At 35.2% G+C, this 12,286-nt stretch overlaps 2 protein-coding genes across 2 annotated transcripts; one reads left to right on the top strand and one right to left on the bottom strand.

Moving 5' to 3' along the window:
- Nucleotides 1-434: 434 nt before the first annotated feature.
- LOC114422257 lies at nucleotides 435-3,336 on the bottom strand. Its single transcript, XM_028388525.1, has 7 exons — nucleotides 3,091-3,336; nucleotides 2,822-2,921; nucleotides 2,328-2,448; nucleotides 2,092-2,213; nucleotides 1,649-1,770; nucleotides 1,403-1,562; nucleotides 435-799 (listed from the first exon to the last, which is right to left on the bottom strand). Exons 1-7 carry the CDS (start codon nucleotides 3,215-3,217, stop codon nucleotides 685-687), a joined length of 867 nt encoding a protein of 288 aa, XP_028244326.1. The 5' UTR covers nucleotides 3,218-3,336; the 3' UTR covers nucleotides 435-684.
- A 1,354-nt stretch (nucleotides 3,337-4,690) lies between these two features.
- On the top strand, nucleotides 4,691-11,923 carry LOC114422258 (importin-4-like). Its single transcript, XM_028388526.1, has 21 exons — nucleotides 4,691-4,965; nucleotides 5,077-5,209; nucleotides 5,478-5,614; nucleotides 5,713-5,758; nucleotides 6,567-6,779; nucleotides 6,879-7,382; nucleotides 7,508-7,642; nucleotides 7,754-7,969; nucleotides 8,057-8,146; nucleotides 8,222-8,466; nucleotides 8,582-8,670; nucleotides 9,131-9,171; nucleotides 9,321-9,351; nucleotides 9,443-9,565; nucleotides 9,644-9,861; nucleotides 9,933-10,028; nucleotides 10,154-10,266; nucleotides 10,450-10,585; nucleotides 10,744-10,848; nucleotides 10,936-11,279; nucleotides 11,503-11,923. Exons 1-20 carry the CDS (start codon nucleotides 4,691-4,693, stop codon nucleotides 11,134-11,136), a joined length of 3,147 nt encoding a protein of 1,048 aa, XP_028244327.1. The 3' UTR covers nucleotides 11,137-11,279; nucleotides 11,503-11,923.
- Nucleotides 11,924-12,286: the final 363 nt, after the last annotated feature.

Below are 12,286 nucleotides of genomic sequence, written 5' to 3' on the forward strand. Positions count from 1 at the left end.
TCAGGCTCATTGAGAATGACAGTATCAAAGTACAACTAAATCAATCAATGTGTTAGATTTTTAATATTCTAATAATATGATAAGGAAAAATAAGTATTTCCTCCGTTCTCTTTTATAAAAAAAAACAAAACAAAACAAAACTGATACATATTTATTGAAAATTTTGAAAAATAGATTTCACTAAATTGTGTCAATTTCACTTAAAAACAAACTTTTAAACTACCCTTCATTGAAAATAAAACTTGATATCAAACATAAACTTCCAATCAAATGAAGGATATTTTTTTAAAAAAATCTCATCAGATAAGACAAAAATATTTTTTTTATCTGTGAAAATTGAAAATTGAAAACAGTGTCAAGTAATTTACCAGGAATATCCTAAATTCCTAATTAATATCAGTTAGTATGATTTCCCATGTCAAGCACTACAAGAGTTTGAACTTTGAAGGTGTGCAGATTATAACCATGCTGAACAAAAAATAGACAACACATACAGAATCACAGATCTAAAATGGTCCTCTCTATGTGATAAAGATCGGGAACTATACAAAGTTTACAGTTAATATTTTTGTGTAAAAGCTAACTTGGTATGTCTTGTTTTACCTAGTCCACAGTCAAGTGTAACAATATTCCGTAATCCAGTATAAGCCTTTATTATTTTTTGTTCTATGGGAAAGTAGCACATCACTGGGGCTCCACAGCCTGCACATTTGTGTAAGAGTAAGAGTAGCTTTCAGTGTTGGAGTTGCCCTCTCTGAACTTCGTCCAGGAAACCCTCCACGTTTTAAGCAAACTTTGCCTGCATGCAGGTCACAGCAATCAGATGACATCAAGATAGTAGTCAAACTGATATTGCAATTGTAAATTAGTTTCCGATAAACAACGGAAAATGAAGTAAGGAACTACAAGTTCTCCACTAATGCTACAATCGTGGGTGAATATTGGAGCTAACAAGAAAGTAGAAGTTTAATTTATCCAAATGCAATAAAAGAACTACAAGAAAGTGTTCATAATCAAAATATATATCACATAGTCAGACACAGAAACAGAAAAAATCATCAACAACTAGGTTCCCTTTCTTAAAGTTTATTAATGTTTCTTTTTGTGTTATCAATGGTGGAACATGGAGGAAGGCAAAAAATTCCACCATATAAACATGCCATTCCACCATGGCAGGGCCATAGCGGCTATTTAACAACACTGCTCCATGTACATCCTAATAACCAAGGCTGAGACATTTCAATAGAGCACATAAGCCTAATATGAATTCATTGTCCGCTAACTACATCTTGCATTCCCGCAATTAGAGACTGTTTTCTTGCACACAGTTCATATTCAGAAATAATTAAATCCATTAATTATATGCAGTTTTAATGTTGCAGTCATGCAGACATGCAAATACCTCTCAGGTTCAACACTCCTCTTAGCAAGCATGAATGTTAAGAAGACAGGAACCATTGCTGCAACCAGATGCTTAAGTGTGTGACCACTGACAATATGTCGCGTCCATTCGTAGATCACATCATCAGTAGCCTCTAGCACCTTAGCTAGAAGATAAGACCCTGGAAATAAATTTTTAAAATCTAAGCATGGCTTGCGTTTATAATGAATATTGAGAGGGAATTATACCATAACATAAAATCCAAACCTGCAGCCCAGAGCCAATATGTTGAATGTGTGTACATTGGAGGCAACAAAATAGCCATTAGAGGAATGACAATGCATGGCACAAATTGGACTAGAGCATATGGGCGCAGGTCATCAAAGAATCTGGGGTAAATGGAAGATAACAGCAATTATTTCAAGAGTTTGCAGTTCAGGTAACTAACTCAACTGAATGGTTGATTACTTAACAATTAGCCTCAAATGGAAATCGCATAAAAGAATAATAACATTGAAAATGACTAATCTAACTTTTGGCAATCTGAATTATTCCATGATTTTACTATCCCTCACAATGAATCATGTAACTATATATGGCAAATATATTAGCAGAATTCACAAGTAGTTCATGTTTTATCCATACAAAGAAAGAACAACTGTCTTCAATTATAGTCATAAAAGATGGAACAAAATAAACAGTGGGCTTGCCTCCAATACACAATGCTTATTATACCCGCCAAAACTAGAGGTATAATTGAAACTGTTCCCTTCCTCTCATCAATCCGCTCAATGATGAATATTGCCATGATTGATGTAAAAGCGACAGTCATCTGTAATGATAATCAGTATGGGAATTCAAGTTAACAAACTAAAATGGGCCCAAAAAAAGGGGGCAAACGGAAAGGATTTGTACAATAACTAAATAGAAGTTAGCATGAACTCACGGGCAAGCGATCCCACACAAGGCGAGCATCATCTGGCTTGAGATGATAGAATGAAGATCCAACTGCAACTGCAGCCACACCAACATAGAAGCATGTCCATCCCCATAGTTCACCTTGCAAGCTTTTGGCAATGGCATGCATATTTATATTTATATGCCTTAAATAACATTTGGGCTGATAAATTTTTTCGTTGTTTTGATATATTAAAAGTTTTATTTCAGGTACTTATCGTCAGTTAAGTCATCACATGACACCATCCCAACAGCGGATATATATTGAAAGAGCCATTAAGATGGTGCCATGTTATCAGTTAACATGGACCCGTAATAAAACTTTTAATACATTAGATACTCAGAACAACAACAAAAATTATCAGGTACTCAAAACAAAAATCAGTAATATAATGATATATATGAGGGACCTCAAACATATAACAACAAATAGGATCATGGTTTTTTGCAAGCAGTGAGAAATTGATTGTCACAGTACAGTACCTGAGCCTAAAGTAATTTCCATGATAACAGAGCACAAGTCCAACGAGGCCAATAACCAGAAAAGGGAAATTGGATATGACGTTAAGTGCATTAGGAATACCTGGAAATTAACAGCGAACATTTTAGAAAGAATAAATAAATCTCCATCCTCTAAAATCGTATACAGTAGAGTGGAGTTAAAAATATTTATTTAGGTAACCGAAATGAAAAGAAGTGAAAGAAAGGTTAAATAAAAATAGGAAACATAAAAGAAAGTAATAATTAATAACCGAGGAAGGTGCGGTGGTCGGCGAAATCATGGTATTCTTGGGACTGGGGGATGGATGGGGTGACGATCATGAGAACTAGGAAGCAAAGAAGTGCTACAAGCCATGCGTAAACGGTGCGTTTTCTCATCTTTGGGGCGCAGAAAGTCGAAGATAGCGATGGCGGTTTAGTTATGAAGCCGTGTGCAGTGGGTGTTGAATACTCCCCTCCAGCATTCTCAGTTTTCCTCTCTTTCCCTTTGCGTTTCTTTTACTCTTTCTGAATTGCTTTTATATATATATATATATTAAATTGCACTTTAGGGTCTATAATTTTCAATTTTTAATTCTACAATTTTAGTCTATTAAATTTGTAAGTTTGTTGACAATGGCATCACATTAATATTTAATATTAATATCTAGGTAAATTATAATTTTTGTGCACCTGCAATATTTTCGGTTTTTTTTTAAATCTTTCAACAAAGGTATTAATAAAAATGATTTATGACTCTTTTAACAACAATTGGAATTTTTTTTTTCTTGTAACACTATATTTAGGTCATTTGTAAGTTATTTATGGGTCTGGATCAACTTGACCTAATTAAATTTGATTAAATTTTTAAAGTTGAATTTGACCTAATCTAATAAAGACTTGATTATATACGGATTAGATAATATGTTGTATTTTTTTCAACTCGATTCAACTCATACTATATAATTAAATTTATTATTATATATAAATCACATTAATTTTTAACTCGCATTATTTATTAAATTAAATCATCCATGATTTTTTCCTTATTAAGTTGTTGTTTTTAACATTGTCTTTATTTTGTTTATATTTTCTCATGCTAATACAAACACTTTTTTTTTATCTAAAATAAAATATTATATCAGCATTGAAATCATTAATTATATTAGTCAAATATTATCATAATTTAAAATCTTTAAATGCCTTTAGTTATTATATACTTACAAAACTTTAAATAATAACAAATTATTATTTTAAAACAATTTACTTTTTACAAAATAAAAAATAAATTTTAAATATCCAGACTTGATTAATCCAACACAACCCATATCATTTATGATCAGGTTATATTGAGTCGGGCATGTAAAAAAAAAAGTTCACAAGCCTGACTCGACCAAATCCGTAAAATTTTAATTGGATTGGATGTTATTAGATTGATTATATGATTAATTTTTTGTCCAAGACTTTAACACATTTAAAATTATTCGTTTTTTAAAAATGCATTACCTATAATTGAATTGAGATTTCTCACATTTAGTCAAAATATAAAAATAAAAAATTGAGAGTTAAAATGACCAAAATAAATATTTTAAAAAGATAAATTTCATATTATTTAATTCTATATTTTGAAATTAAAAGAAAAAGAAGCGGTGAGTATGGCGGGGTAGGACAAGGATTAGGACAGCATATTAATATTTACCACATGTTAATATAGCTGCTAATAATAATTTACCAAAACCAAAACCCTGCTAAGTTGTGGTGTGTGAAGTATTTGCGGCAGCAGGGCAGACACAATATAAAAGCGCTTCCCTTTCCTTCCCACCTCAGAGCGAGAGAGAAAGCAAAGGCACCAAAAACCCTCACTCGCATCAGATGGCGCAGTCTCTCGAGCTGTTGCTGATTCAGTTCCTCATGCCCGACAACGACGCCCGCCGTCAAGCCGAGGACCAAATTAAGCGTCTGGCCAAGGACCCCCAGGTGGTTCCCGCCCTCGTTCAGCACATGCGCACCGCCAAAACCCCCAACGTCCGCCAGCTCGCCGCCGTCCTCCTCCGCAAGAAGATCACCGGCCACTGGGCCAAGCTCTCTCCCCAACTCAAACAACTCGTCATGCAGTCCCTCATCGAAACCATTACCATGGAGCACAGGTTCCTACTTCCTACCTACCTATTTCTTTAATAATCATCTATCTTCTTCTTCTTCTTCTTCTTATTATTATTATTATCTGCTTATTTACTATTGAATTGTGTGCTGTGCAGTCCCCCTGTTAGGAAAGCCAGTGCCAACGTTGTCAGTATCGTTGCCAAGTACGCCGTTCCCTCCGGCGAGTGGCCCGATTTGTTGCCCTTTCTCTTCGAACGTAGTCAGAGTGCGCAGGAAGACCATCGAGAAGTAAGTGCCTTCTTCATCATCACCGCCATATGATGTGGCATGTTCTAAACTACGTGATTGCTACGCACTTAGCATTTCTTGTTAGAATAGGATAATGTAGTTGAATTTTAGAATGACTTATTAGAGAAGATGAATGAATCAATGAATGATGTTTTTGTTTTTACTGACTTCATATTTCATTATGCCTTTAATACTATGTCGGTTGTATGATGAGCTTAGCATCTAACCAAGTGCTGTTTGTTTGTTTGTTGCTTTTTTGGGATGTAAGGTGGCATTAATTCTCTTCAGCTCTTTAACCGAAACAATTGGGAATACTTTCCGGCCGTATTTTACTCGTCTGCAAGATCTTCTGCTCAAGTGCTTGCAGGACGAGACTAGCAACCGGGTTAGAGTTGCTGCCCTCAAGTGAGTTGATATTCTTTCTTGGTGTAAGCTTGTCCACAATAAGCAATTATTTTAGTATCCTGTTGTTTGTTTATTGAGAATTATACCTGTTCTGTCAGGGCAGTGGGATCTTTTCTGGAATTCACTCATGACGAGATTGAAGTGGTGAGTCAGTGCTGTTTCAGTAGTTAAATAAAAGGCAAAAAAAAAATGTATTGCTATTCGTTTTCATTTTTTTAGTGTTAGCAAACTATGTTAATTTTATCACTAGTTAGTGAAGGATTTCCATATTGGCTGTAATAAGTTCATAACTCGGAAATTTTAATGCATAGTGTATCAATGAGAATTAATCTACTGCAATCAACTCCCAGATTAGAATTTAGAACCTTCAGAGAGAGGGGCAAAGGAAGAAATACGCAATAACAATTTCAACTGTACCAGGCAACAAATTCACATTTACTTTAAAATATCAATGCTATTTAATGCTTCTATTATAACGCCTTTTAAATCTCTGTTTTTGTTGTACTTATACGAGCTGTTGAACTATCACAGTTTGCCAAGAAACTTGCTGGCACAATAATTATAGTAGATTTTTTTCTCTATTATGAGTGGTTTATGGGATAATCTGCAAGTTTTGGAATGAGTTACATTATTGGTACTAGTACATAGTCTTAGTGATTGCATGTCATGCATGGTATTTTGCACTTGTGTTAGCTGTAGTGATCTTTCCAAACGCAATACTTGTGTTGTTAATGAAGCTATTCATCATGAGAAGTAATCATCTTTGTTTTGGAATCTTGATGTTCATTGCATTCATTTGGTACATCTATAGTGAAGTAAACTTGGTGCTTTGTGTGCAATTTTTCAGTTTTGCAAGCTGCCTCTAAAATTATGTTACCTGTTCAGCTGGAGCTGTATTTTGTGTATTTTCTCCTAGTTTTTTTTTCCTTGACTCGTATTATCATGTGTACAGATTAAGTTTCGTGAGTTCATTCCAAGCATCTTGAATGTATCACGACAGTGCCTTGCCTCAGGAGAAGAAGATGTTGCCATACTTGCTTTTGAAATTTTTGATGAGCTGATAGAATCTCCTGCACCTCTTCTCGGAGATTCAGTGAAATCTATAGTGCAGTTCTCCCTTGAGGTTTGCTCAAGTCAAAATTTAGAGTCTAACACACGTCATCAGGTTGGTTAGGATCATAAAGTATATTGCTAGGACTTTTTATACTCCTGCTGTTATGGTTGTTTCATTCACTAGGTTCATGTTATTTGCTCCATCTAACAGGCAATTCAAATCATTTCATGGCTGGCAAAGTACAAGTCCAGTACTTTGAAAAAGCATAAGCTGATCACACCTATTCTACAAGTTTTATGCCCTTTGCTTGCTGAATCAACTAATGAAACTGAAGATGATGATCTTGCACCGGATCGGGCTGCTGCCGAAGTTATTGATACCATGGCTTTAAACATCCCGAAGCATGTTTTCCAACCAGTTTTTGAATTTGCTTCTGTAAGCTGTCAAAATGCAAACCCGAAGTTTCGGGAAGCTTCTGTTACTGCTTTGGGTGTCATTTCAGAAGGTTGTTTGGAACTCATGAAAACTAAGCTGGAACCTGTTCTCCATATTGTCCTGGGAGCTCTAAGGGACCCAGAACAAATGGTCCGAGGGGCAGCTTCCTTTGCTTTGGGTCAATTTGCTGAGCACTTACAGCCTGAAATTGTATCCCATTATGAGAGTGTTCTTCCCTGCATTTTAAATGCTCTTGAGGATGCCTCTGATGAAGTAAAGGTAAGCATTGGAGAAGAGAGTGGCCTATCAATACAAAAGAATGTTACCTTAGATGCTACTACCAAAGCTAAAAATTAAATAGATTGCCTGCATGTTGTCTAAGCATTAGATTTATATTCATGCAGGAGAAGTCATATTATGCGTTGGCTGCTTTTTGCGAGAACATGGGTGAAGACATCCTTCCTTTCTTAGATCCTTTGATGAAAAGACTGTTGACAGCTCTCCAAAATAGTTCCCGAGTTTTGCAGGAAACATGCATGGTATGGGGAAGATTTAGTATGCTGTAAAGATTGTCACAATTACAATGTATCAGCTATTGGTTTGTTATTTTTCTAATTTAAATTTATATTGTCCACTGGATGTCCTTGCAGTCTGCCATTGGTTCTATAGCTTCTGCTGCAGAGCAAGCATTCATTCCTTATGCCGAAAGGGTTTTAGAGTTGATGAAAATTTTCATGGTGTTAACTAATGACGAGGATCTTCGTTCCCGTGCAAGAGCAACTGAACTAGTTGGAATTGTTGCAATGTCTGTAGGGAGAGTGAGAATGGAACCAATATTACCTCCTTACATAGAAGCTGCAATTTCTGTAATTGCCTTATCACTTAACTCTGTCACTGATTGTGCTATATGCCTTCGTCCTGGAATAATTTGAATTTTCTTCTGTTATTTTCAGGGATTTGGGCTGGAGTTTAGTGAGCTTCGGGAGTACACCCATGGATTCTTCAGCAATGTTGCTGAGATTTTGGATGACAGTTTTGCACATGTATGCATAGATTCACTATTCATTATTCCTATATCTTGCTTACTCTTACAGTTGAAATTTTGTATTGGTAAACAGTATCTTCCTCATGTTGTGCCTCTTGCATTTTCTTCCTGCAATCTTGATGATGGCTCTGCGGTTGACATTGATGAGTGTGACGATGAAATCACTAATGGATTTGGAGGAGTTTCATCAGATGATGAAGCTCACGATGAACCAAGAGTTCGAAATATAAGTATTAGAACTGGTGTGTTGGATGAAAAGGCAGCTGCAACCCAGGCCCTTGGCCTGTTTGCACAGCACACAAAGACTTCTTATGCACCGTATCCTTTAACTGATTTTTTTTTTTTTATATATAGTCTGGTTCTGGTTACTCCTTTGACAACAAACAACAAAATAACACTATTAGTTATGTTTGAATTCTTTAATCATTTCAAGCTACTTGGAGGAGACACTAAGAATCTTGGTTAAACACTCCAGTTATTTCCATGAAGACGTTAGACTTCAGGCTATCATTTCTTTAAAACGTAAGGGGAAACTACTTTCAGAATGTTGTTCTGTTCTTAAAATTGTGCTTGTTTGTTTTTCCTATTCTCGTTTTCTGCAGTTTCCCTCATTTATGCATGGTAGGAACATTGTACTTTTTTAAATAATTGTTTCTGGTTGGTTCTGTGCAAAATGCATCGTACCATGTAGAATATTCATCTGAATGATGCTGATTAACATGCCCAAGAGTCCCATGATGATATATGAACCTATCAATCAAACCATATATTCATACAAAAGCAATGAGGAAAAGAGGGAAAAATATAATTCAGTGGAAGTAAACTGCCTTTATTGTTTGAGTATGATAATTTATATGTTTTCTCCTGCAAATTTGTATACGTGTCCTTCTACATTACTTGGGTTCTCAAATAAATACCTCAGTTTTTTTCATACATTTATATTGCCATTGATTGCTGATTTGTTTTTTTATTTTAACTGCAGATATTTTAACTGCGGCCCATGGAATCTTCCAAAGTCAAAATGTAAGTTTGTCCAATACCTCCTTGTTTTAACTTCACATTCTTACTTTTTCATAGATGGACTTCTTTTTATTTAATCATTTTGTTCTTAGTCCCATTCCCATCTTCTGTTTGATTTTAACACCACAATTGACACTGGCTTTGTTTTTCAGGAAGGGGCTGCTAAAGCAAAAGAACTTCTTGGTGAGAACATTTACTCTCTGATTTTGTATATGGTAATGATAAGACAGTTCATTTTATCTGTATAACCTATTGAGGCTGTTTGATTCCTCAGATACTGTGATGAATATTTACATCAAGACTATGGTTGAAGATGATGACAAGGAAGTGGTTGCTCAAGCATGCACTAGTGTGGCTGACATCATTAGAGATTTTGGTTATGCAACTCTTGAGCCGTGTAAGCATACAATTTTGACCTCTCATTTAAATTTATTTTGCTGAGCTGATGCTAATGTGAGGTTTACTCTACTATCAGACTTGTCCCAGCTTGTTGATGCAACTTCATTGTTGCTTCAGGAGAAATCTTCTTGTCAGCAGATAGAGTCAGACAGTGAAATTGATGATGTTGATAGTGCACACGATGAAGTGCTTATGGATGCAGTTTCAGATCTTCTCCCTGCATTTGCAAAGTCCATTGGTGCTCAATTTGCTCCCATTTTTGCACAGCTATTTGAACCTCTAATGAAATTTGCAGTGAGTTCACAACCAATAACTTTTATTGTTAGGAATAAATCACAAATTAATATCCTCACTTTGAAATGCAGAAATCTTCTCGTCCTCCTCAAGATAGGACTATGGTAGTTGCCTGCCTTGCTGAAGTTGCTCAGAACATGGGTTTTCCTATTGCAAGCTATGTTGATGTAATTTTGTTACACTTTTTCTTGATCTCTCTCTTACTTTTTCCTTTTGTGATTTCATTTTTCAATTAAAGTAGGAATTTTGACAATTGTAATTGATTTGTAAAACGTGATATTATCTTTCTCAGAGGGTGATGCCCTTGGTACTTAAAGAACTAGCATCATCCGAGGCAACTAATAGAAGGAATGCTGCATTTTGTGTTGGAGAATTGTGCAAAAATGGTCATGAACCAGCTTTGAAGTATCCTTTTTCATGCCACCCATTTGATAGTTTTACACTTATCTTTCTATGTTTTGGGTTAGTTTACAAGAGTACTATGTACATGATGATTCATGTCAATATATATATATATATATATATATGCGCTTTTGGGGGTAAGGTTCTTTTCCCGTATGCTTTACATTTTCTTAAATCCGATACCAGATACTATGACAATATTTTACGTGGACTTTATCCCTTGTTTGGTGAGTCTGAGCCTGATGATGCAGTGAGAGATAATGCTGCTGGTGCCGTGGCAAGGATGATCATGGTACACCCTGAATCTATCCCATTAAATCAGGTAATGTCTTTATTTATATGGATCATGCTTTCTCAATGAGAACTCTGTCATGAATACTTAAACTGATGGTACATTGCTCTAATTTCTTCAAGTTTAATTTTGTGGTGTATACTTGATAGCCAATTGTTGGTATTCAATCTCTTTGATGCTTTTTACAGGTTCTTCCTGTTTTCTTGCGAGTTCTTCCATTAAAAGAAGACCGCGAGGAGTCTATGGCTGTCTATAGCTGTGTCTCCACTCTTGTATTCTCATCCAATCCCCAGGTAAAGGTTCTTTCCTTGTTTTGTTGTTTCCTCAATGATAATATTGTCTTACCTAATTCTGTTTGTCCTTTTCTAAATGTAACGCAGATCCTGTCCCTAGTCCCTGAATTAGTTAATCTTTTTGCTCTAGTGGTGGTATCACCTGTGGAGACGCCTGAAGTTAAAGCTGTAGTAGGCAGAGCTTTTTCTCATCTAATTTCATTATATGGGCAACAAATTCAACCTCTTCTGAGCAATCTCCCACCTGCACATGCAAATGCATTATCTGCATTTGCTCAACGGAGTTGATCGTGCAAACAATGAGCAAATTGAAAATTTTATGCAATTATTTTACTTGTTTTACTTATCAAGTATGTTTTTGAAGAAATGTCCTGTTACACAGTTTTAAGTGGAGCTGTTTGGGTCGGCCAGAAGTCCATTGCCTTTACCAGGTATGCTACTTTTGGAAAATGTTACCAATTGGTTGACATGTTATTCCAATGTAGGAACTGATTTGGTAGGTAGAGTTTTCCTTGCAAGACAAAATTTCCCTGTGTTTTCCTGACAACCTTGGCTAAATTATTGCCTTGTGATTGTATTATCCTTTCAATCAAAAATGCTGTTGAAGTTCAATCAACTACTTACTTTTGAGTTTTGATTCTTTTCTTTCTGCAGGATGCTGAGTGCCTTCTCGTTTTTTTTTTTGGGAGACACTTTCCCCCCATTTTTTAATTAATTATTTCTTGTGTTATTCTTTAGTTTTTAAAGTATATTAATTTTCCTTTCTTCCATATTATGAAATTTTGTTTGGTGCGCTTTCGCACTGGCTTGGAGGGGTGAGTGAGAGTTGTGTCGTGTTGAGGTTTATGTACCGAGAAACTATAGGTTCTTCCAAAGGTATTTGTGATATATTCTACAGTTTTGTGATATGCTAGTTGTTTTTATTTTCAAACACCATCCACTGTAATTGACTGGTTTGTGGGCCAAACACTGTGACTGATTGAATACTGAATAGTATTGTATCTTCCGAAAGCCCTCGAACATGAGGGGAGATTGTTTTTTTGCGTTAATTGCACCACCTCTTGTTCTTTCAAAATTATTCTTGTCTGAACAAGATAAGTGCTGCTTTTTGGAATTATAATTTTGGATTTTTTTTTTCTTCTGAAATTTAATTCTGGAAGTGATCAAATCAGTTCCAGAATTAAATTTCAGGATATGTTGGAATTAAAATTTTAGGAAGATTTTTAAACACACTTCAGAATGTATTAAATATTCGTGAAATTTTGGAATGTATTCAACAACTATTTACCGAATTAAATTTCTGAAAGTGATTGATTCCAGGTTACCAAATTAAATTTGCACTTGAATCAAATGAATAACGATAACGTGTATATGTATGAAATTTATTTAAACATACTTTTAAATGAATATCTATGAGAATAAATTAGGTGCAATATTA

This window comes from Glycine soja, chromosome 8 (genome assembly GCF_004193775.1).
Source record: "Glycine soja cultivar W05 chromosome 8, ASM419377v2, whole genome shotgun sequence".
NCBI lineage: Eukaryota > Viridiplantae > Streptophyta > Magnoliopsida > Fabales > Fabaceae > Glycine > Glycine soja.

Excerpts from the sequence above, each read along its gene's own strand:
- LOC114422258 (XM_028388526.1), top strand. The coding sequence starts at position 4,691 with ATGGCGCAGTCTCTCGAGCTGTTGCTGATTCAGTTCCTCATGCCCGAC. Across the intron at positions 7,383-7,507 it reads ATGCCTCTGATGAAGTAAAG|GAGAAGTCATATTATGCGTT; the intron begins GTAAGCATTGGA and ends ATATTCATGCAG. Across the intron at positions 8,147-8,221 it reads TGGATGACAGTTTTGCACAT|TATCTTCCTCATGTTGTGCC; the intron begins GTATGCATAGAT and ends ATTGGTAAACAG.
- LOC114422257 (XM_028388525.1), bottom strand. The coding sequence starts at position 3,217 with ATGAGAAAACGCACCGTTTACGCATGGCTTGTAGCACTTCTTTGCTTC. Across the intron at positions 1,563-1,648 it reads ATATTGGCTCTGGGCTGCAG|GGTCTTATCTTCTAGCTAAG; the intron begins GTTTGGATTTTA and ends ATTTATTTCCAG. Across the intron at positions 800-1,402 it reads AGGAGTGTTGAACCTGAGAG|GCAAAGTTTGCTTAAAACGT; the intron begins GTATTTGCATGT and ends ACCTGCATGCAG.